We start from the raw sequence: 25,147 nt of genomic DNA, 5'->3' as shown, positions 1-25,147 counted from the left end.
AGCCAAGAGACTGTCCCTGTTTATATGTTGTTGTACCATCATCTGCAATACAACTATTATCAGCATCTTCTGTCTGTGATTTATTTCCTACCAACCCCAAGCCATCATGCATCGTGGGGTACAGACAGAGCCCCTCGTATCCCCTGCACCTGGGCTCCTATCAGACCTGCTCACCCAGTCCGTGACACTTCCTTAGCTCCTGCACCAAGTAAAATTTTTTTTTTAATTAAAGTTGGCTGCGACAGCTGGGAAACTGTATAAGAATAAATTTAAAGTACTCAGCCAGTCAGTGGCAGGAAAGTGCTCTCATTGAGCACACTTTCCGTACATGCACAAGGGGCCCAGACAGGAGCAAATGCATATCGTGGGGATCCATGCATTTGCAAAAAAAGACATGAAAATTTGTTCTCCCTGATCTTTACTGTGATCCATTTATTTTCTTATATTTGTATTAGCAATATCACATGATACAGGATACAAATGATACAAAGGTCCAAAACAGGGTAGACATTCTTGGTGGAATAAGTGTCTAATTATTTAAATACATTAATAGTTGAGGGTGAGACATCTGCAGTTCAGTGCTGATACAGTAAATGTGAATGAATGTACTTGGGATTCAAAAATAAAAAAAAACATTATATAGCATTAGGGGTACAATGTTGTCAGTGACAATGGAGAAGGATTTGGGAGTAATTGCTTCTGAGGAATTAAAGGTATCCATGCATAGTAACAAAGCAGCAGAAAATGCATACAGGGTAGGCTTGTGCATTCGCATGATTTTATTAGATTTGTATGAAGTCACGAAAATGAGGCCAGACACCCCACAAAGCGGTCGAAAACCAAGCAAAAAAAAATTCACAGGCTGTTTCACTCATGCTCTCAAATTCTTGTTTACTCTTTCTCTCACACTCTCTAAATGTTTCCCTACCTTCTCTGCCTTCATTCTTCTTGTTCTTCACTATTTCTCTTCTAGGGTCATCTTCATCTTCTCTCTTTTATCTTCGTCCGCATCTCCAGGGACATAACCTGACATGAATTTCGCCAAAATGACTTCTGGTGATGTCCTCTCCCCTCATCCTGAAATCCGGGCAGGAGGGCAAAAGCGTGACAATTTTGTGGGAAGTTCACCTTAGGGCAAAATTATGGCTGTAACAGGTTCACCAAGAGAGCTGTAGTCACTCCCAGAGATCACCCAGATGTATCCTCCTGTTTTCCCTGAAATCACTTCCAGCGCCAGTCAGCATGCACACCTTGGAACCCTGCTATGTGTACCCAATGAGTGGGCACAACTACCTTGAATTGAGTACGGCAAGAATGAACATTTTATTGAACAGAATATAGCATATTTATCCACGGAAACATCAAGACATTAACCAGGTTTTAAATATCAAAAGGGCTCAATCACATCAGTACATAATTAAATGACATCACACAAGACTAACAAGACTTAACTAGAAGTGCAGGGAAACAATGACTATGGAAGAGGCCTCCTATGGTGTGAGCAGATAGTCTTTGTACATTTCAACCTGTGTTTTTACAATTGACCCCCCACACTTTCCCCACAGGTGGAACCATGGCCGAAACGCCCAGGCTGAATGTGGGCAAGTGCCCACAAGACTTCATAGTTCAGGGGGGATCTGTGTCTGCCACAGCAATGTAGTTCCGTCACAATGGCATTTTCAATGATGTCCTCTCGCTCTGTTGGAAGATCGGACCTAACCTGGCGAGAAGGTGCGTCCAGTGATGTAAATGTAATGTAATTTTGCCCTAAGGTAAACATTAGAGAGAAGATGAAACAGAAAGTAAAGATAAAAAAAGAAAACGAAAAAAAGATGTGGAGGCAGACGCAGAAGTAGTCAGCAGAGAGTGTGTGCGACAGAGAGTGTGTGCACTGCGCAAGGAATTTTGTTCCTGAATTAAATGTGCCTGTTTTAATCATTGCCCAAAAAAAGGGGCCAAAAACAAATTGTTATTGGCCCATTTACACATGTCTCATACAAGGAGACATCGATGGCAGAAAGAGAGGCTATGCCAATACAGATCGCTGGTCACACCTCACATAGAGTATTGAGCACGGTTCTGGATGCCACATCTCCAAAAGGATATTGATATTGTGGAGAGAGTTCAAAGCTTTCTAGTAGAGGTGGTAGAGTGATTTAACCCAGCATGTCATGGGGATATAGAAACCGACTAACGATCGCTTTCTTTGGAGTGATGACATTCACCATATTAAAAGGCAGTATGGCTTTCAAATATAGTAACATAGTAACATAGTAACATAGTAACATAGTTCATAAGGTTGAAAAAAGACCAAAGTCCATCAAGTTCAACCTATATACATATTGTGTCCCTACTGTGTTGATCCAGAGGAAGGCAAAAAAACCCTTATGAAGCAGATGCCAATTGCCCCATACCAGGGGGAAAATTCCTTCCCGACTCCAAATATGGCAATCAGAATAAATCCCTGGATCAACGTTCTGTCCCTATTAATCTAATATCCATAACTTGTAATATTATTGCTTTCAAGAAACACGTCCAGGCTCCTTTTGAACTCTTTTATTGAGTTTGCCATAACCACTTCCTCTGGCAGAGAGTTCCATAATCTCACCGCTCTTACTGTAAAGAACCCCCGTCTGTGCTGGTGTAGAAACCTTCTTTCCTCCAACCGTAGAGGATGTCCCCTTGTTATAGATACAGTCCTGGGTATAAATAGGTCCTGGGAGTGATCTCTGTACTGCCCCTTTATATATTTATACATAGTTATTAAATCCCCCCTAAGCCGTCTTTTTTCCAAACTAAATAACCCTAATTCTGATAATCTTTCTGGGTACTGTAGTCCTCCCATTCCCCTTATTACTCTGGTTGCCCGTCTTTGAACCCTCTCCAGCTCCACTATATCTTTCTTGTACACTGGTGCCCAGTACTGTACACAGTATTCCATGTGTGGTCTGACTAGTGACTTGTACAGTGGTAGAATTATTTCCTTGTCGTGGGCATCTATGCCCCTTTTGATGCACCCCATGATTTTATTTGCCTTAGCATCAGCTGCCTGACACTGGTCGCTACAGGTAAATTTACTGTTAACTAAAACTCCTAAGTCCTTTTCCATGTCAGTGGTCCCCAGTGTTTTCCCATTTAATACATATTCCCAGCCTGGATTTTTCTTCCCCATGTGCATAACCTTACATTTATCTGTGTTGAACCTCATCTGCCACAACCCAGCCCAAGCCTCCAACCTATGCAGATCCATTTGTAATCGTGCACTGTCCTCTATTGTGTTAACCACGTTACAGAGCTTAGTATCGTCTGCAAAGATTGATACTTTACTATACAATCCCTCTACAAGGTCATTAATAAATATATTAAAAAGAATAGGACCCAAAACTGACCCCTGTGGTACCCCACTAGCAACAGTAACCCACTCAGAGTATGTACCATTAATAACCACCCTCTGTTTCCTATCACTGAGCCAGTTACTTACCCACATACACACATTCTCCCCCAGCCCAAGCATTCTCATTTTATGTACCAGCCTTTTATGTGGCACCGTATCAAATGCTTTGGAAAGATATACGACATCCAGCGATTCACCCCGATCCAGTCTTGAGCTCACCTCCTCATAAAAGCTGATCAGGTTAGTTTGACAGGACCGATGCCTTGTAAACCCATGCTGATATGGAGTCATACACTTATTTTCATTGAGATACTCCAAAATAGCATCTCTTAGGAAACCCTCAAACACAACAGAAGTTAAACTAACAGGCCTATAATTCCCCGGGTCACTTTTTGTCCCCTTTTTGAATATTGGCACAACATTTGCTATGCACCAGTCCTGGGGAACAGACCCGGTCACTATAGAGTCCTTGAATATTAGAAATAGGGGTCTGTCTATTACATTACTTAACTCCCTTAGAACGCGGGGGTGAATGCCATCTGGACCTGGTGATTTGTCTATTTTGATTTTTTTTAGGCGGCACTGCACTTCTTCCTGGGTTAGACAGGCGACATGTACTGGGGCAGTTATCTCATCCTGCTGTATATTACCTGGCATTTCATTTTCCTCTGTGAATACAGCAGAGAAGAATATATTTAATAGATTAGCTTTTTCCTGATCCCCGTCTATAACTTCTCCCTCATTACTTTTTAAGGGGCCAACGCTTTCATTTTTAACCTTTTTACTATTTATATAGTTAAAGAACATTTTGGGGTTTGTCTTACTCTCTTTGGCAATGAGTCTTTCTGTCTCCACTTTTGCTGCTTTTATCTGATTTTTACATATTTTATTTTTTTCCCGATAGCTTTTTAGTGCTTCCTCACTGCCTTCCTGTTTTAGTAGCTTAAATGCCTTTTTTTTGCCATTTATTACCCCCTTTACATTTTTATTTATCCACATTGGTTTTCTCTTGTTCCTGACTCTTTTATTCCCATACGGTATGTACCTTTCACAGTGAGAATTTAAGATATCCTTAAAAATCTCCCATTGAGTGTCTGTACTCTTGTTTTTGAGGACATTTTCCCAATTTACAATGTTAAGGGCTTCTCTTAGTTGATTAAACTTTGCCTTCCTAAAGTTCATGGTTCTTGTGGCTCCTCTAAGAGTTCCCTTATTGAAGGACAAGTTATAATGTATCATATTGTGATCACTATTTCCTAGATGCCCCCTGACCTGCACATTAGTTACTCTGTCAGGTCTGTTGGTTAATATTAAGTCCAGTAGGGCGCCCCCTCTGGTCGGGTCCTGTACCATTTGGGACAGATAATTATCCTTACTTATAGTCAGAAACCGGTTTCCTTTATGAGATTCACAGGTCTCTGTTTCCCAGTTTATGTCGGGATAGTTAAAGTCCCCCATAATAACCACCTCGTTGTGATTTGCTGCCTTGTTTATTTGCTTTAATAATTGATCTTCTGCTGCTTCCATTATATTCGGTGGCTTATAGCAAACCCCGATCAGTATTTTATTATTTTTCTTTCCATATATTTCTACCCATAATGACTCCACATTATCATTTCCCTCACATATATTCTCCCGCAGTGTGGCCTTTAGGCTGGACTTTACATAAAGGCAAACTCCTCCCCCTTTTCTTTTTTTTCGATCCTTCCTGAATAGACTATAACCCTGTATGTTAACCGCCCAGTCATAGCTATCATCCAACCATGTCTCTGTTATACCCACTATGTCATAGTTTTCTTCAGACATTATTAACTCCAGTTCGTCAGTTTTATTGGTCAGACTTCTGGCATTAGTAAGCATACAATTTAGAGGTGTATGGTTTTTTCCCTATGAAGCCTATCCCTATTGACTATTCTAACCCCTCCCTCCGCTCCACCCCCAGGTACATTTATAAGCCCCAGCTTTCTATCTACACTATCTTCCCCTTCTATATTGTAGTTTCCCTCCCCCCCTTTACCTAGTTTAAATACTCCTCCACCCTTCTGGCCATCTTCTCCCCGAGCACAGCTGCACCCTCCCCATTGAGGTGCAGCCCGTCCCTACCGTAGAGCCTGTATCCGACAGAGAAGTCGGCCCAGTTCTCCATGAACCCAAACCCCTCCTTCCTACACCAGCTTCTGAGCCACTTGTTTAGCTCCCTAATCTCCCGCTGCCTCTCTGGTGTGGCACGTGGTACAGGTAATATTTCAGAAAATACTACCTTGGAGGTCCTTGCCTTAAGCTTGCTACCTAAGTCCCTGAAATCATTTTTAAGGACACTCCGCCTACCTCTCACTTTGTCATTGGTGCCAATGTGCACCATGACTGCTGGGTCTTCTCCAGCCCCCCCCAGTAATCTGTCAACCCAATCCGCGATGTGCCGAACGCGAGCGCCAGGCAGACAACACACTGTTCGGCGATCCCGGTCTTTGTGACAGATCGCCCTGTCTGTCCCCCTAATAATTGAGTCCCCCACTACCAGCACCTGTCTGGCCTGCCCTGCGCTCCTCCTTCCCTCCTTACTGGAGCAGACACCCCTCTGGTGGTCAGAGGCAGTGACTTGCTGCAGTACTGCTAACTCTGAACTAACATCCCCCTCATCTGCCAACCGGGCAAACTTGTTGGGGTGTGCTAGATCAGGACTAGCCTCCCTGGCGCTTTTCCCCCTACCCCGCCTTCTAACTGTAACCCAGCTAGCTGCCTGACTGTCCTGTACCTCCATCCTGCTATCCTCCCCCACCTCTACCCCCGAGAGAGCTTGCTCAGTGAGCAGCAGACTCCTCTCCAAGTTGTCAATAGATCTCAGTGTTGCCAGTTGCTCCTCTAGACTCAGGATTTGTGCTTCCAAATGAGCAACCCGCACACATCTCGCACAGCAATATGCACCCTCGAAGCGCTGCTCAAGGATTGCATACATTGAGCAAGATGTACACCTGACCGCATTGTCAAACATGGAGGACATCTTGGCAATGGGGATAGCTCAAATAACTGGCAAAAACAGACAGTAAGGTGCAATATATATATATATAAATATATGGAATCACAAGGATTTATACTTTACCCTCCTTCTTGCTTTTTAACTCCTTCTTTGCTTGTAACTCCTCACTTAGAGATGTCACTTAGGAGATTCGCCCCAGCTCAGGATTCGCTTGTGTGTCCAAGCTAAATGCAACTGCAAAAGCCAAGCAGAACTCACAGAGACTAGTGGTGCCCTGCTCAGCCTATATTGCTGGAATGCCTAGATATCGAGCAACACAAAAAAAAACAGGGCGCCGTGCAGCATGCCTTTCCCAGGATGGCAGCGCCTTTCTGCAAGCTGGAACCAATGACAGTAAAGAGGGTTCAAGAGAATCTGTCCAGACCTCTGAGTGAGTGTCTTACAGGTACTCCAATCAGCAATGTAGGGCAATGAAGCCCTGTAAATATAAAACAATATAAAAAAAAATAGTTAAATAATTAATAAAAATGTAATACTATTTTAAAACAAAAGCTTCAGTGATGTCACCATGACATCATAAGGGGAATACAGTTCCAAGAAAATTTTTAAAAAATAAAGAAAAAAAAGTAAAAATAGGTACCAAACACCTTCTGTTCGTCCTGCTGGAAATATACATAAAAAAGAACCTTTCTTGCCCCAAAAATACAAAAACTAGAAAAAAACAATATAAAATGTATGGGGGCATTTTACATCCTTATAAAATAGAAATTTTCTACTTCCAAAAAAAACAAAACATATAAACATTGGGTATTTCTAAACAAAAACGTTTTTTCCCAATTTTTTACCATTTTATTATTCTTGTCCTGAAAAAAAACAATATATAATTTGTCTATTGCCATGAAGGGTACAAAACAGTCCGGTCACAAAAGAGCTAAACATTCACAGGGTAGGCACAATGTTATCCTTAATATAAAACAAGATTACGGACCAAATAAGGTTTTGAGTTTTTTACAGCAGTGGAAAATCTTGGGCAGAGTGACCCTTATCTGCTGTGATTTTTTTTTTGTTAAATTCATTGTTGCCATATACAACTTGGTGTCTTTGTTTAACTTGGTAAAAGAGGGACTTCTTTAAGTTTTATCTCCAGAGTTAAGTTGCTTCTTCATACCTATACTTGGGGTATTTGAATGCCTGAGACAACCTGCTAAACATAAGATCAATAAACAAGAACCAGTGCATATTTCACGTCAAATCCCAGGGAAAAATGCCTATTGTTTATATAAAACATATTTATTGTTCATATAAAACAATAAATAATGTCTGTGTTTATGCATGTATATGCATTATGCCTTTGTGTGTCTCTGTATATCAGTCCAGCAACAAATAGGCGGACACTGATTCCATGACATATACGATTTATTTTTATACTGTCTTGTCTGATTGCTGCTTTATTATGTGCAGATATTCAGTTAGCTGTCATGAAGTTATTTGGAGAGAGAAAAAAAATTGCTTTGCATTATACACCTTTGTCTGTGGCCCCTTCCTGACCTCTTCAATATGATTCCTGGACATGATCTTGTCTGGGGCTCCATTGTGCTCTGACTGCCTATGAGTGAATAAAAAAGGAAAGAACTGTAGATAGGCAATGTAGTAATTTAGCTACATTGAGTAGCCAATGGTGTGCTAATGTTTGTGTGTACAGCCATATATGTATAAATATGAGACTTGTGCATTCAGATTCTTAAAATTAAAATTTTAAGGAAATTTGACAGTCTTGTCAATTCGTTCGAACCTATGAAAACAAGGAGGGGCCCCAACAGTACAAAGCAAGGCGCTCTGAATTTTTGTTTGACTCTTTTTTGTTCTTTCACTCTAACGCTCTCTCATACTCTCATTCACTCTCTCTCATACTCTCTAAATATCTCCCTACTTTTCCACCGACCACTTCAGTGTGCCTGGAAGGACATGTCCATGAGGAAGTGGACGATGGAAGAAGACACAAGGAGCAGCGGATGAAGAAAAAAGACTAAAGCACAAGAAGATGCAAGAGAAGATGAAGAGCTGCACTGCCAGGAGACTGGGACAAGGAATCTGTAAGCATTCAGAGATTGAGAGAGAGTGAATGAGAATGTCCCTGAGTCAGTGTGTGTGAGTGTGTAAAAGAACATGAGAGTGAACGTGAGTAATTAGCAACAAATTTCATTTCCAAATGTTAATCTGTAACAGTGTTGCCCAGGGGCCCCACCTGACCTTGATTCCCCCTGTTCATTATGTAGATACAGAGTTTACAGTTCTAGGTACAGACTATAAAAATAATTAATTGCTTTTAGGGCTCTTCCCGTTTATTAGCAAATGTTCACCAGTTTCTGCAATTTTGAATATATATTTTCTATTAAGAAGATTAAAACTCACATGGCTAGAGAGCACCTTCACGCCTATACATCACATCACACAATTTCTGTGCATTTGATTTAATGATTCACGTTAAATTTGTTTCAAGTACCAATAACTGTGAAGTTTTCTGACAGGATGCTATAGTAACATACACACTTTAATGTAACATTTTTACATCTTTAAATAATAGACACTGAGGGGTTCAATAAAGAGGAACTTTGTTGCAGTTTTGAAGGTCAATCTTATCCCCATAGCAACCAGTAGAATGGTCCAGCCTTTAGGACCCTTCTATTGGTTTCTGTTGTGATTTTACCCCTTTTCAAACATTACAGCAAAATCTCTGTTTTAGGAATTCAAATGCGTATTTCACAGACTAAATACATGTAGTCATCAAAATGTATTTTTAGCACCGTTAATAAATAATAATATATGAAATGTATTATCTACTATGTTTCTGCATTTCCCAATACACAAGTGAACATATGGTTTGGGAAACCAGACAGCCAATTTGCAGCTACTAAACCTCAACAGATTTCACAGTTAGTGGTTATCTGCATAGATTCACTGGATTTTGAAATCCTGCTTCTCAAGAGAACATGGAACCAAATGTATTTTATGTTATAACCTAATTTTGACTCATAACCTTGAGATTGTGATCCTTGTTGTGTATCAAGTTACTTTATCTTAACAAGAGGCTGGTACTAGTTGCCTGTGAGAAAAGAGAATGTTGATGCATAAAATATGAGGGGAGAGACAATGAGACATACATTTTTGTTATTGTTTGTGCATAGGAAGTTTGTTGGCTGTATATCTTCACAGCGGTATCATACTGATGGCATGTAAAAAGTAGAGATATGTGAGAAACTGCTCATGGCTGCTTTTGCATACTCTAATTAAATGTTTGATTGAACTGCTGGGTGACACGGATGAAAGTTGTCCTTCTGCTCAGCTCTTTCAGTTTGGCTGCCCCCACATACGTGCAGGTAGACCGCAGTCCTCCTAGTATATCCCGGATTGTGTTTTCCACATCACCTCGATATGGCACTTCTACAGTCCTGCCTTCTGAAGCTCTGCCAACAGAAATTCAATAAGAAACAACAAATATTGTTAATAGTGTTGAAGGAATAAACGTATTGCTATACGTTCATGTACAACCATGTACAACGAGGCATGGGCAGTCTTATTTATGATATTAAATGTGCAGTCCGCCGTCTGCGTGAAATGTGTGGGTGAAATGAGTCTATTGCAGAGAGCAACAAAAGACAACAGATGTCATCAGCCTGACACAGCACAAGGTTTAAGTGTCAGTAAAGGCATAGTATGCATGGGTGTATGTGTACACTAAAGTGTACTTATATGTATGTGTTGGAAAGAGTGTGTACATATAATTGCCAGTGTACATGTGTGTGCGAGGTAAAAATAAATGTAATAATGTCAACAAGTGCATCAACCTAAACAGGACTATTGCCGCATTGGTAATCTCAAGAAAAATCATATGAGATACACTGCTTCAGTAAATAATCCTTTCAGACAAACATATTCCTAGACTACACATGTCATAGTATATGGAAGCCCAGCATTTTTCACATCCATAAAGTTAATCATTTGCCTGCACAAGCTGATAACTAGCCACTTCCAGGCTGAGATCATGTGCTTAGTGAAAAGAAGAAGAGAAATTGTATAGTAGCTGACCTAATTACATGCACCACTTAGAAATATATTGATTTTGGCAAATGTGTTAAAAATAGCATAGGCATCTGCCTAGCTGTACAGCAGGATTCATTAAGAGCACACTGATATAGGCAATGGGGCCCATGTAAAGTATCCATGCTGCAGTTAGTTATTCTAGCTGTGGTAGTGTTTCTGAATGTCATTTATTACAGTGGCTTTGTGTCATTAAGTATATTAAAACTATACCTGGTAACTTGACAGCTACTCTAGTTGAAAGGTAGGTAAAAAGAAAGATTCAAATATATTTCCCCAAGAATAAAATAAGTCTCTGAGTGCTAGCGCTCTACAATTTCAACATGCAAGTATGAGCCAGTACCTGTATTCAGCTACTTTGCCTGCATGCTTCTTCATTGCTGTGTCTGAACTCATGCCATAGAAAAGCATCACTTTTTTCCCATTTTTCTCTGTAATTTCTCCAGCACACTGATCATGACCGGCAAACATTCCTCCCAGCATAACAAAGTCTGCCCCGGCTCCTGTTAAAATGCAAGTTCATTACAATAAATACAATTTTTACAAAATGTTAGCTTTCATTTCAGCTGTGTGTAATAAATACTGTAGCTTCCATTTAACAATTTTTTTTTAAATATATAAATCTCTCCTCCCTCAATGGCTTCTTTTAGTGTTTTTTTTTTTTTTATATCATTGTATTTTTAGGAGTGCTATAGGACTCAAAAAGGAAAAATAACTAATTATATGCTGTAGACCACACCTGGGAACTCTTTAGGTTTCACCCAGAGACTCGGGGTAAAGCACATGACAGACAAACTTACTCCTTCAACTAATAGCACACAATTATGCATTTTCATGTCATTTTTTTTAACACACTGTGTATGTGAACCCCTTGGCTAATGACTCCTCCAAAAGCTTATGTGAGTCTTTATATAGTTTGGTACAAGAGAAGCAATAAATGCAGGGAGTGAACACAAAAGATGAAAGGCATATTCAGATTTATGAACTCTGTTGGGGCTTTCTATGGGGGTGTAAGTACATACAAGTAAAAACACACACAAAACATGACAACCTCAGATCACCCACATTATGAGAGCAATTTCTAAAATGGCATCAGCTGATTGCTCCATTAGCCTTTCAATATTACAGAAAAAAAAATCGCCCACTATGTCTTTATTTGACTGTTACATTTTTCACAAGCAACATTCTGTTTAGTTTTCCTTTAACAAATACAGGCTATTCATTCTGAAATGGTCACTTTTGTTTCCTGGGTCTGTTTAAATACATTTTAGGGATTATGTAATCTCTATCAATCATTTTTAATGTATTAGGTTTGTATAGGGAATACATTAATTTGGACTTCAATTTATTTTTTCCAGCTTTGTGCATATGAAAAGAGGAAACTGTAGGAATTGTCTCATGATAAATCAGACATCTACCATTCAGTTCACAAATATAGCATCACTATGTCACAGCAGGCCAGCATCAAAATATTATAAAAGTACAGTGTTTCCCTAAAAAATATATATATAAAAACTAAACTTGTGCATTTGGATTTATACGAATTGCAAATTTAAAGAAATTTGCATATTTTGTCAAATCTACGAAAACAAGGCAAGACTCCCACTGACTCCCACTTGTTATCTGCAGTTTAAAACTGATTTTATGCATACAACAGCCTCCTCCAGGCACATTATGGTTGTGCATATTAGGCATCCCCACTGCCTGGATTTCCCTTTAAGAGTTGCCTGGGTGATGCTCAATCATATTTAGATTTTCATCTTGAATCATAGGATGTAAATTACTATTTCACAAGCAGAGTTTATCAAACAGGAAGCTAAAGCAATTCTAATGCTAAGAAATGGTGTGTGTGGGGGGGGGGTTATGTAATCATTATTAGCACCACAATATTTGTCTTGTGGAGCTACTGAACATTCAATATGTCACCTTTTATGATTGGTATTGGTCTTAAATTATACTCAAAGTCAGAAGTCCATGGCTCCTGTTGGGTGAAACAACTCTTTGTAAATATTCCCTGTTACCTATCCAAAATACATGCATCAACAGCCTTTTTGTCCACTATAATAAGAAGGCCTAGAACATGCTATATCATGAATCTAAAGGGACTCCTCAGTATTTATTGCTGGTTTCAGTCAGTATAACCCCTATTCCCATACACTACCTTGAGAATCAATTAACAAAAGAAGACCAATGTGTATCTGTAGCCATACCTCTTGTGACAAAAAGCTGTCCCACAACTTACCGAATGCTTTGGCAACATCTCCTGGACAACTGCAACCTCCATCCTCAAAGCACAAAAAAACAAAGGTTACTTTAAAAGACTCAAATGAGCAGTATCACACACGTTTGCCCATTATACTCCCTTCTATTTTGAAATGTTCTGCTTTTAGATGTTTTCATGAATGATAGTTTTGTTTTTATTAGAAGCCCAATTCTTACTACAGATCCAGTTCAACAAACTGACAGATCTAACTCAAATGAAAAAGCCCCTTCTAATCGGCAAATGCAGATTAATATAGCATGCTAGTATGGCAGTAGGAATCCCATCTAAAGTGTATCATTAAGTTGTTTTTTCCCCCCTTCCTTTTTACTAGAGTTTAACAAAAGTGAACATAGATATTACTATTCATGTGATTGTTTATTTTCTATGCAGCTCGCCACCTAGTGGCAAAAATTAGAAATTAAACACTGCTGTTCTGCATTTTTTTTTATATCAGAGTGCAATAATTATTATTATGGAATAAAGGAATTGCAAAAAAAATCATGTGAAGAGCTTTAAGACAGACTAAATGTGTAATTCTGTACAATGGTACAATGGATTTCATAATATATAATGACTTTGCTCTTAAAAAGTGAAGTAACAAAGTATAAATTGTCACATACATAGAGGCCAATCGCATACAAGAGATCTAGGCAGCCATCTAATGGACTGACATGGTAAAGGGACTTAGCTGTTTAAAAATATTTTTTTATGTAAGCGTATTTATTTTATTAAAACAAGGGAGGGCATCTGAGTTCTTGTGAACTACAAGCCTAAAGACCATAGGCCAGAATGACGAGATTAAATGAGCTGAAATCCACAAAAGTAGGCTTCACTAGAGGTATAAATAGGATCACATAATTATGGGGCCTTTTTAGAAGCTGATCAGATTCCCACATGTTTCTTTGCACACGCCTTGGCATTTGACAATATCTGATTTATGGGGCTATGTTATACTGGTTAGGTCACAGTAAGTAGCATTTTCAATGATGTTTAGCCATAGTGTATTTTGCACAAATCACACTTTCTATATTAGTCAAATGTTTAACAATAAATACTTTTAAATTTGGCACAATCTAAATAAGATGAAAATAAATCACCACCGTATATTTAAAATGATTAAAATACACCACCTTAACATTTAAAGGCAATAATAAATCCATAAAATAAAATGAATTATTAGGCTGTTAAATCAAACCGTGAAATAGACTGGAGACAGGTTGGAAAATAAATAGAATTATCTACCTCTATTTGTGGTTAATGTGTAGTCAGATATACACACTAACTTCTCTACTTACGGAAATGATGTGTCCTTTTAATCCATGGGCAGAGTCAGCACATTCAATGACAGCACTTAGCTGAGGGTATCCAACACCTGTTTTGATCCTTGTTGTACAAACAGATCCTGTGTGGAGAGTAAATAAAAATGTAAGCCACCAAATTTATCTCTTATACTACCCTTGACAGACTGTCCTGGAACCTCGTCCTGCTAAAGGCAGGGGTACATATATTACTATTTTTGAAGGTGGAAGAGCAGCTTTAAGTGACGGAAAGGAATAAACTTGATTAATAGTTCTATAAAAGTGTAAGTATTTATCTGGAGTGGGGGTGTTTCCTTTTAACAGAAATAAATGTTTGCAACTTACTAACCTGGTCCAATTCCAACTTTAATGATATCTGCTCCAGCAAGAATTAATTCTTCCACCATCTCTCCTGTTACAACATTACCTGCCTGTAGCAGAAGTAAAATAAATAAAATGATATATCTTGTAACACTTGGGTTATAGTGATCACAATATCGTGTCTTTTGAAATAAACTCAAAAAAGAAATTGCACATGGGGAATACTAAAACATATAATTTTAAAAAGGCCAATTTCAAAAAGATTAAGGGGATCTTTACAACATATTGACTGGCTTAAACTTAAAAAATGGAGTATCTTCAAACAAATATTAGAAAGGTACACTTCTCAGTATGTACCATTGGGTAATAAATATAAGAGAAACAGATTGAAACCAATGTGGCTTAGTGTGGAAGTAAACCAAGAAATTAAAAATAAGAAAGGGAATAGTCAAAGAGAGCAAAACCAACCCCAAAAATTTACATAAATTCTAAAAAACAAAAAAGGAAAGTGTAGGTACAATAAAAACAGAGATAGGAGTGTTAGTTAACGAGGACTAAGAAAAAGCAGAAACTTTAAATAACTATTTTTCCTTAGTATATTTTAAGGAGGAACCTATGGCAAGGGATATGCAAATGTCTACTGCAAAAAAACTAACTAAACTAAAGAAAGTTCATGTCAACAAAGCTACGGGGCCTGACGGTATTCATCCACGAGTAGCTAAGGAGCTAAGTCTGGAAATAAGTGAACCTCTGTTTCTAATCTTCCTAGATTCTTTTCTTTCAGGAATTGTACCAGATGATTGGAGGAAGGCAGAAGGGGTTCCTATATTCAAAAATTATAGACCTGTGAGCTTAATTTCTGTGGCTGGGCTTGAAATACTTCAAGTATTTGAAGGGCTATTAAGGGATAATATTCAGGAATTTATTGGGAAGAACATAGTTATTAGCAAAAATCAGCCGGGTTTTATGACACACAGGTCAAGTGAAACTAATTTAATTGCATTATATGAAGAAGAAAGTAGAAGTGTACATCAGGGTGTTGCAGTGGATGTAATCTACTTGGATTTTGCCAAGGCGTTTGACACGGTTCCACACAATAGGTTAGTATTCAAACTGAAAGAAAATGGTCTAGATGCGAAATCTTGTCCTTGGGTTGAAAATTGGCTTAGTGATAGAGTACAGAGAGTTGTTATAAATGGTAAATCTTCAAGCTGGAGAAAAGTGGTTAGTGGTGTTCCCCAAGGTTCTGTTCTGGGACCGATTTTATTCAACATATTTATAAATGACCTTGCAATAGGCGTTGAAAGTCATATTTCCGTGTTTGCAGATGACACTAAACTCTGTAAAGTAATACAATGTGAGCAAGATATTACTTTGCTGCAGAGGGATTTAGATAGACTGAGGGACTGGGCACACAAATGGCAGATGACATTTAATGTAGATAAGTGCAAAGTTATGCACTTCGGGTTAAGGAATGCACAAGCAATTTACACCCTAAATAGTAGTAAATAAGGGATAACAACAAATGAGAAGGATTTAGGAATTGTTATAGACAACAAACTAGGAAATAATGTGCAATGTCAGTCAGCAGTTGCTAAGGCCAGTAAGGTATTGTCATGTATAAAAAGGGGCATCAATTCGTGGGATAAAAATATAATTTTGCCCCTTTATAAATCAATGGTAAGACCACACCTTGAATATGCTGTGCAATATTCTAACAAAGGATATTAAAGCACTGGAAAATGTGCAGAGGCGGGCTACATTTCTTTAAAAATAATTATTTGCAATGCTCAAGTACACAGCCACAAGTAACAGGCTATTGATTATAGAAGGTTGGGCAATATGTCCTTAAGATGGGATGTAGTAATACTTACCATGATAGTGTGATTTGGAAACTTCCCATGTACCGTTTTCACAAATTCTACAAAGTGTTCTGAGTATCCATTGGCTACATCCAAGCAAATGTACTTTATGAGAGGAATTGCTTCTAAAATGCTGCAGAGCTTCTCCAGGTCCGCCTGTCCACTCCCTGAACTTGCAGCTACATGCTGAGAATATGGAAAAAGAGATGGAAGTTTCTAATAAGAAAATGGGGTATCATGCATTTTCATGGCTATGCATTCAGATTTATTATCATTTTACCTATTTAAAACAATGCAAATTGAATTTTATTTTTATATAACAAATAACTTAAATTGGGTTATGTCACTAACCCCATATTAGATCCCCAAACTCCACAGGGCAATGACTACACACATATGAAATCAAATATCTAAATTTGTTTTTAATTTAACATATTTTGTTAAGTTCATCAATCGGGGGAAAAGGTGTGCTCCTCTGCAGACGAGTATATATTAAATTCTTTACAGATTACTTTAATATACATTCTTCATTGTATGCATTGAAAGCAATAATAAACATTGTAAATTTGTGTATATTCAAAAGCCAATGTCCAAAAGGATGGTATTGTTTAAGTTGTCAAAAAAAACACCTCATCATAGAAAGAAATTATTATACATGGCCCCTAACTGTCCCAATTCTGGGATTTGGGATTCTGCCCCACTTTGCCAGGGGCGTAGGAAGGGTGAGGCGAGAGAGGCACTCACCTCGGGCGCAGCTGAGAGGGGGTACACAGCCACCCATTCAGCAGCTGCAACCTGCAGGACTGGTTTGGGAGATCACATTCCCCCTCTAACCGGCCCAACATTAGGGATCTCAAGGTCTGTCATTTTAGACCTCGGCTTCAGTGCTCCCTAATCACTACGCGCCGGCAAATGATGCCGAGAGCTGGGATATGATGTCATCCCCTCGCTCTGCATCAATAGTCAGCGCATAGTGATGAGGGAGCACTAAAGAGGAGGTCTGAAGTGACAGACCTTGCACTCCCACGATAGGATGAAAGATGAGAAAGGTAAGAGATGGGGAGAAAGAAAAAGGGGTGTAAGGGCAGTGTATGTGTATATACGTGTGCGTTTGTAAGCTTGTGTCTGTGTGTGTATGGGCAGGTGTGTGTATATGTGTGTTTATGGGGAGGTGTGTGCAAGGGCAGTGTATGTGTATATGTGTGTTTAAGGGCAGGCGTGTGCAAAGGCAGTGTGTATGGGCAGTCATGTGTAAGGGCAGTGTATGTGTATATGTGTGTTTATGGGCAGTCATATGTAAGGGCAGTGTATGTGCATATATGTGTCTATGGGCAGGTGTGTGCAAGGGCAGTGTATGTGTATATGTCTGTTTAAAGGCAGGTGTGTGTAAAGGGAGTGTGTATGGGCAGTCATGTGCAAGGGCAGTGTATGTGTATATGTCTGTTTAAGGGCAGGTGTGTGTAAAGGCAGTGTGTATGGGCAGTCATGTGTAAGGGCAGTGTATGTGTATATGTGTGTTTATTGGCAGTCATGTGTAAGGGCAGTGTATGTGTATATGTGTGTTTATGGGCAGGTGTGTGTAAAGGCAGCATGTATGAGCAGCTGTGTGTAAAGGCAGTGTATATGGGCAGTGGTGTGTAAGGGCAGTGTGTGTGTGTGTGTTTCTAAGCTTGTCTGTGTGTATGGGCAGGTGTATGTAAGAGCAGTGTAGCTATCTGTGTGTTTGTAAGCTGGTGTGTGTATGTGTATATGTGTGTTTATGGGCAGGTGTGTGTGTAAAGGCAGTGTATGTGTATGTGTGTGTTTATGGGCAGGTGTCTGTAAAGGCAGTGTATGTGTACAGTATCTCACAAAAAGTGAGTACACCCCTCACATTTTTGTAAATATTTTATTATATCTTTTCATGTGACAACACTGAAGAAATGGCACTCTGCTACAATGTAAAGTAGTGAGTGTACAGCCTGTATAACAGTGTAAATTTGCTGTCCCCTCAAAATAACTTGATACACAGCCATTAATGTCTAAACCTTGGCAACAAAAGTGAGTACACCCCAAAGTGAAAATGTCCAAATAGGGCCCAAAGTGTCAATATTCTGTGTGGCCACCATTATTTTCCAGCACTGCCTTAACCTTCTTGGGCATGGAGTTCACGGCTCTGCGGCTGTGGACTACTCTTCTAAAGTGTCCCTCTTTCACATTTTGAAATGTTGGGAGGTATGTATTATATGATCGTAAGGCTTCTATGGTGTGACTTCTCTTTCTACATCTCCATTCTTATAAAAGTAACATCTTCATTTGGTATCCAGTACCACCTCTGTTCTGACAACAAGCTTATCTGTCTTTCAAATCACTTCACTACCTGTTCTGCTAGAAGTGCATTATTTATGGCATCCCACTACCCAAAGGGCAGGTTTAAAAGTCATAAAATCATTAAAATAAATCATTAGGCATACATAAAGGGTTACCTCTAGATATTCAGGTGAAGTAGAAGCAAAATGTTTCCAGTCTTCCAGTGAATAATGCTTGTGAATTGTAGTAAACATTGTATGCTAAAAGAATAAACAAATCAACAGAGCATTAGTTGTTTGGTTTAATATGAATTAAATGTTTGTTAGCAGCAATTGTACTCAAGCAGATCCACTAAAGAGACTTCTGAGGTCTGGAAAGCTTATGCAACTTTGCATCTTTTTCTGTGGTGACCTACTAATAGGTTTCAACTAAATACTTTCTTTAGTATTTAAAAACAAATAGTGAAAAACACACCTTCCTTGGACCCTTCTCCTTGCCCGTGACTGGCAGCCTGCTTCAAAGGCTTCTGTACCAATGAAAATAGCTGGGAATTAGTGGGCTCCGGGGTGTGGCCAGGACTGCCCATGGATGTCAGTGGGCATTCCCGCGGAGGTCAGTGGGCAGTCCTGCTGAATTCAGTGGTCGTTCCTGTCAACGTCAGTGGCCATTCCTGCTGACATCACAGGAAACACGCCCATTTAAAGGAGAAATGGGCGGGGTGGGCGTGTCAGGACCCTACTCCTGCGAGTAGGAGGATTTGGGTGTTGACCCAGAGAACCGGAGAAGCAGTGCTTCTCCTGGAGTTCTCCAGGCAAAACCCAGAGAGTTCCCAGGTATGCCAATAAAGGGACCAATTTTCTACCAGTAACGTTTAACCATACAAAATACATGTCATTGTGGGAATTGTCTGTCATGCTGGGAAGGACCTGGGCAGGCAAAGGTCTAGTGGGCTATGACTGGACTTTAGAGCTGTGTGTATAGGAAGGAGAAAAATGGACATGAGGGAAAGAGGGAAACCCTTTCACTATTGGATTTCTGTGTAAAAACAAGCCTTGCCTGGTGGATGTAAGTTTGTGTTTGTTTGACAATCCTTCCTAATTGTTATATATAGTTGTGCAATATTTTAAACTCAGACAAGGACACTATCAGTAATCTGGGGGGTCAGTAAAGATCCATGTGCTTGGGCCCCCTCATCAGAATTGCAACCCCTTTCCATGTTCTGTGTGACGCCTATTTCCATTTTCTTGGGCCCCTTGTTATTCCAGCCTCTCATCTGTGTTCATACCCTTCTGCCTTTCCTTGCCACCAGTGTCTGTACCCATTTGCCCCTTCTCTCGGCCATGCATATTCCCCCCCCCCCCAGTGCCTGTCTCCCTGTTCCAAAACCTCCCTGTTTCCATCACCAGTAAGCATGATGGTTCCTTTAATGCCAGGCAGAGGACTGATGTACGGTAATGAGTGGATAACATACAGGACATAACTTGAATGTCTGCACTGCCTTACTGGTTCCTGCTGAAATGCTCACCTTGTACAGGACTTTGGCCATCTCAAAAGTACCAACAGTGTCCATATTTGCAGCAATTATGGGTATTCCAGTGTAGGTTTGTTTGGAGTTCCTGAATGTGAAGGTGCGAACAAGATCAACCTGTGTACACAGTGAAGAAAACTATAACTAGAAAACAAAATTTAGTTTTACACCATACTAATAGCAATGCAACCACCAAAACAAATAGAACGTGAGAACGGAAAGTCAAGGTGGATGATCCAATGTTACACATATAAAGTACGGTAGGTTTGTTTAGCATACTGAACTATAAAATATGGAATTTGGGACATCATAAAACTGCTTTAACCCTTTCATTCCTCTAGATTGTAAGCTTGTTTGAGCAGGACCCTCCTCACCTGTTGTCTCTGTAAGTCTAATTGTTATGTTACATACTACTTGTTTTGTCCTGTCCACCCATTATACATCGCTATGGAATTTGATGGCGCTATATAAAACAATAAATAATAATAATAATACCCAGGTATGTGATAAGTGGGTGGGAATATTGATCCCAGGGGCCAACCACATATCTCATACATGGTATGACTCTAGGACAGGGGCGTCCAACATGCGGCCCGCGGGCCAAATGCGGCCCGCGAGACCTCGAGGTGCGGCCCGCGTAAGATCGGCAGCCAGGGCAACCGATCTTACGCGAGCCGCACCTCAAGACCTGCTACTTACTTGTGGGAGGGTCTTCTGGGCTGCACATAGGAAGCGGAGTTCACGTGACATCCTACTTCCTCTGTGCTTTAGCAGAGAAGGCAGAGGGAGGCCGCGCCCCCTGCTGAAGTCTGTGAGCGGCATCGAGGAGCTGCAGTGCAGGTAAGGGGGTGGGGAGGGTGTTTGAATGAGTGTGTGTGATTGAGGGAATGAATCTGTGAATGAATGATTATGAGTGTGTGTGTGTGTGTGTGATGTGTGTGTGATAGCATGGATGTGTAAGTGCTGGAACCTAGGCATGATGGGACTGTGATTGCTGTTAGCAATCACAATCCTATCATGCCAAGTCAGCCAGTACATGCTGAAACCTGGCCAGCTGCCCCCCTTGTGTAGTGATACTGCCAGCAGTATGGGGTCTGCACATCACTTACAGCCACCCTGTACCAGCGTGTACTGGCTGACTTGGCATGATAGGAGTGTGATTGCTAACAGCAATCACAGTCCCATAATGCCTAGGTTCCAGCATTTACTGGATGGATGTGTAAGTGCTGGAACCTAGGCATGATGGGACTGTGATTGCTGTTAGCAATCACACTCCTATCATGCCAAGTCAGCCAGTACATGCTGAAACCTGGCTAGCTGCCCCCTTGTGTATTGATGCTGCCAGCAGTATGGGGTCTGCACATCACTTACAGCCACCCTGTACCAGCGTGTATTGGCTGACTTGGCATGATAGGAGTGTGATTGCTAACAGCAATCACAGTCCCATCATGCCTAGGTTCCAGGATTTACTGGATGGATGTGTAAGTGCTGGAACCTAGGCATGATGGGACTGTGATTGCTGTTAGCAATCACACTCCTATCATGCCAAGTCAGCCAGTACATGCTGAAACCTAGCTAGCTGCCCCCCTTGTGTAGTGATGCTGCCAGCAGTATGGGGTCTGCACATCACTTACAGCCACCCTGTACCAGCATGTACTGGATGACTTGGCATGATAGGAGTGTGATTGCTAACAGCAATCACAGCGAGCACAGTCCCATCATGCCTAGGTACCAGCATTTACTGGTTGCCTGGGTATGATAGGAGTGTGATTGCTGTTAGCAATCACACTCGTATCATGCCAAGTCATATTGCTAATTTTGTCCAATTGTGTGTTACCTACTTTTATTAAACATGTGAGTTTTTATTATTATTTTTAAAGGTGGGGGTCATTTTCGGTTTTGGCTAAGTGAACCCTGAATGTTTTGGTCCAGAATTTTAATTTTAGTTCATCCCTAGAATAAATCTAGGGAATCCTGAATTTGTAGTCGCAAAACTTTCAAGGCCCAGAAATCAGTGAGAGGAAGAGTAAAGGTTTTGTGTCATTTTACTTTATTTTAATCTGCATATTTTATTAAAGGCCATATTTTTTGTCACAGTGAAAAATGAGTGCGGCCCGCGCACGTATACAATTCTGATGAAGTGGCCCACTGCAGAAAAAACTTGGACACCCCTGCTCTAGGATATCCCTACCGAGATTGCAAAGGAACCATGTCTGTACTGCTAACCGGCAGCCATCTCACCCCTACCAACTTATGTTATAAAGAAAGCTGCAAACAATGTAGATTAGTCATAGACTGATCTGCAGCTTCTCCAACCAAAAAATCCAAACAACATTAATATTTGATTCTTTAACATGATTATGGAATTTAACCCCTTCTTAAAATGCCTTTTTTTATTATGTACTGTCACCAACAATGGGCTGCATGTCCAATCTAAAAAGAGGTGGGTGATTTTAAGAAAATTAATTTGTTTTCCATTACTTGTACTATTTGTTTTGGAATTCATGGGGAAATAATAGGGGGAAATTCTGTTCTGTTTTTTTAACCGGTATTTACTGTTTTTACTATTTCAAATAATTCAGTGTATAGAGGCTTTCAAAAATAAATGTAACTACTGCTGTCATGCTAATTCCCCCACACTATTGCAGCTCCCTGGGGGGGAAAAATGCAGGGATTAATTGAATGGAGAAAGATGGGCATGTGCGCTCTTTCCCTGTGGTTACATTGGAACAAAATTGCCAAAGAATATTGCTCTGCTGCAGGAATTAACATGATGTACACCCATCCCTCCAATGTGTTCATACTGGGAGCAGGTGATGCCTGCAATGCAGGGATGTTCTGCTGCACGCGGTCTTGCATTTGCGCCTGCTTGCATCCATCTTTCTTGTTAATAATATCAATTAGGGACATTAAATGTGATACCCCAGATCACCTTAGTGCAGTATAAATGAATACTTAATGGCAAAGCCATTGATGGGAATGATACAGCAATTTCCCAGAAAGCCACTCTCCTTTATAGTAACACCCACACTTGGCTGTGTGTATTGTAGAACCCTGCCTTCAGTCTAAGTTATTGCAGCTGCAGCAAGAATCCCTTGAAGGTGACGTGTTGTATGGCTGCATAATGTCAGCATTAAATCACATTATACTGTGTATTTTATAAACCATAAGCAGTAGCAGACAACACTACTTGTATGTACACAAAAAAGATAATACATTCAAGACACCATAATTTAATTGTTAGTTTAAAAAAAGTTTTGTTTATTGTGAAAAACCGATATTGTTGCAGTCTGTAACTCCTCTGCAAACTTAATGGGTTAATCGAATATAAACTAGGGCGTAGATGATTGTTTAACCAAGGAGAGTACAGTGAATATACACCGACTTCACTTTGTGTTACCTGGTGTACCAACGCATTTGTTTTGTTTGAAGTAGTTGCCATCGAATCTCCCACAGGCTCTTTCCTGACTAATCCACCTATAACCAGAACTGTAAGTTCACATTTCTGTTCTTATTTGTCCTCCTTCAGGTTTCAAGGTGAAACAAGGTGAAACTAGTAACATTCAACTCCCCTTTATGTCGTCGACTAATAATCTAGAATATGCAGAATAATTGGACATTTCCATCTCAGCCACAGCTAAACAAACTCTAACTAAATGGTATTTTAGTGCTGTCAGGCTTTGATAAAAATGTATTATTGTACTAACAGTTAAAGCGCCCATTCTTCATACTTTTTCAACTGCCTGGAATAGATAAAGTTACTAAAGATATAATGTTAGAATGCTGACAATCTATAACAGAATTTTAAATGACTCTACTATGTATTTCCAGTACAAGTAAGATTCGAAAGATCAATATACATGATGTATTGTGAGCAATACAATCATCAGGATAAGAAGCATGATAAATCAAATCAGAAGATGAAATATCCACACGAAAAAAAAAAAACTGCACTTACCTCTGATCTGCTTTTGAGGCTGCTCCTCTTGGGCCTTAAAAGGACATCTTTAAAGTCTAGTTTTAGGTCTGCGTCTACCCTACGCATCCTTGCGAAATGTTTAGGTTCCTTGTTTCTGTTACAGGGTGCTTATCTTTGCTGTTTTCACCAGGTCTATGTAGAGGATCCAAGACTGCAACAAGCAAAGCCTGTGTATTCTTCAGAGAGGGTATTTATAGTGCTGAAAGGGCCAGGAATGAATGCACAATCCCCATATCTTTATTAGGCAAGCTCTGTTTTTAGAAAGTGCTTTTGTGCAGCATAGTGACAGAGCACTAGAGTCCCCTCTGGCTCCTGTTCTGGAGGCTGGCAGGCAGTGTGTGTGTTCATAACAGACTCAAATGCTTTCCATAGCAGTGCGACGTAATCTAGGCAGTGCACTGCATAAAGATAATTAATGTGCTTTGTATTTTCTTTGCTAGGCTGCTGTATATAAGATTTCTGAAAGCGCAGTCCCAAGATTTGGTGCCTGTCTCAGCAGAACCGGTGTATGTGTTCAAGGTCTGCGAACCATTCATCAAAGCGACTTGGTATATCATGGAAAGAAAACCATATCACTTGATTGTGGGATACTTACTGTTAGCCTGGGTGGAAACACCCTTACTGCATGTTATCATATAGTGCCTGTTCGCTATTGATGTGTGTGCATTTGCTTGTGGTTAATAAAATTAATGCGGAGTCAATGTATAATTATTTTACTATTTTATATTAAAAGAAACAGCATATTTAACAGAAAGCTAATTAAATATATAAACATTGATGAATGCAGAAGGAGTAGAGAACCTTAACTCTGAGAGCTTACAGATTAGCCGAGACAAAAAATTTGTAATTGTTAATTTTAAAAATCTATTTTAATTAAGCAATGAGTGAGCTATTTCTTAATTTCCACACTAAACCATTATGTTTTTGTAGTCTGGTTAGGCTTTAACTTTGCTATATATCTTTGTGTATCATTAATATTTCTTTATTAGGACTGTACAACTGTACCCTTTCAAAGGCCACATTAACTACTACTCTGTTGCTGCTGGATCCCTAGGGATGATTAAATGCACAGCCCTCAACATATAAAAGCCAGAACAATTCCTTGAAGTAACTCACTGTAGAACTAAAACAGCCCTAA

At 39.8% G+C, this 25,147-nt stretch overlaps 1 protein-coding gene across 1 annotated transcript; it reads right to left on the bottom strand.

The window, feature by feature from the left end:
- Window positions 1-9,654: 9,654 nt before the first annotated feature.
- Window positions 9,655-24,075, bottom strand: LOC149289553 (GMP reductase 1-like). Its single transcript, XM_089490437.1, has 9 exons — window positions 23,989-24,075; window positions 20,028-20,147; window positions 18,679-18,762; window positions 16,226-16,399; window positions 14,380-14,461; window positions 14,028-14,134; window positions 12,712-12,754; window positions 10,813-10,972; window positions 9,655-9,835 (listed from the first exon to the last, which is right to left on the bottom strand). The coding sequence occupies exons 1-9, from the start codon at window positions 24,073-24,075 to the stop codon at window positions 9,655-9,657; spliced, it is 1,038 nt and encodes a 345-aa protein (XP_089346563.1).
- Between the last annotated feature and the right edge of the window lie 1,072 nt (window positions 24,076-25,147).

This window comes from Sceloporus occidentalis, unplaced genomic scaffold (genome assembly GCF_023333645.1).
Source record: "Sceloporus occidentalis isolate IW3139 unplaced genomic scaffold, rSceOcc1.0.p SCAF_44, whole genome shotgun sequence".
Lineage (NCBI taxonomy): Eukaryota > Metazoa > Chordata > Lepidosauria > Squamata > Phrynosomatidae > Sceloporus > Sceloporus occidentalis.
This window is presented reverse-complemented; position numbering and strand designations above follow the sequence as displayed.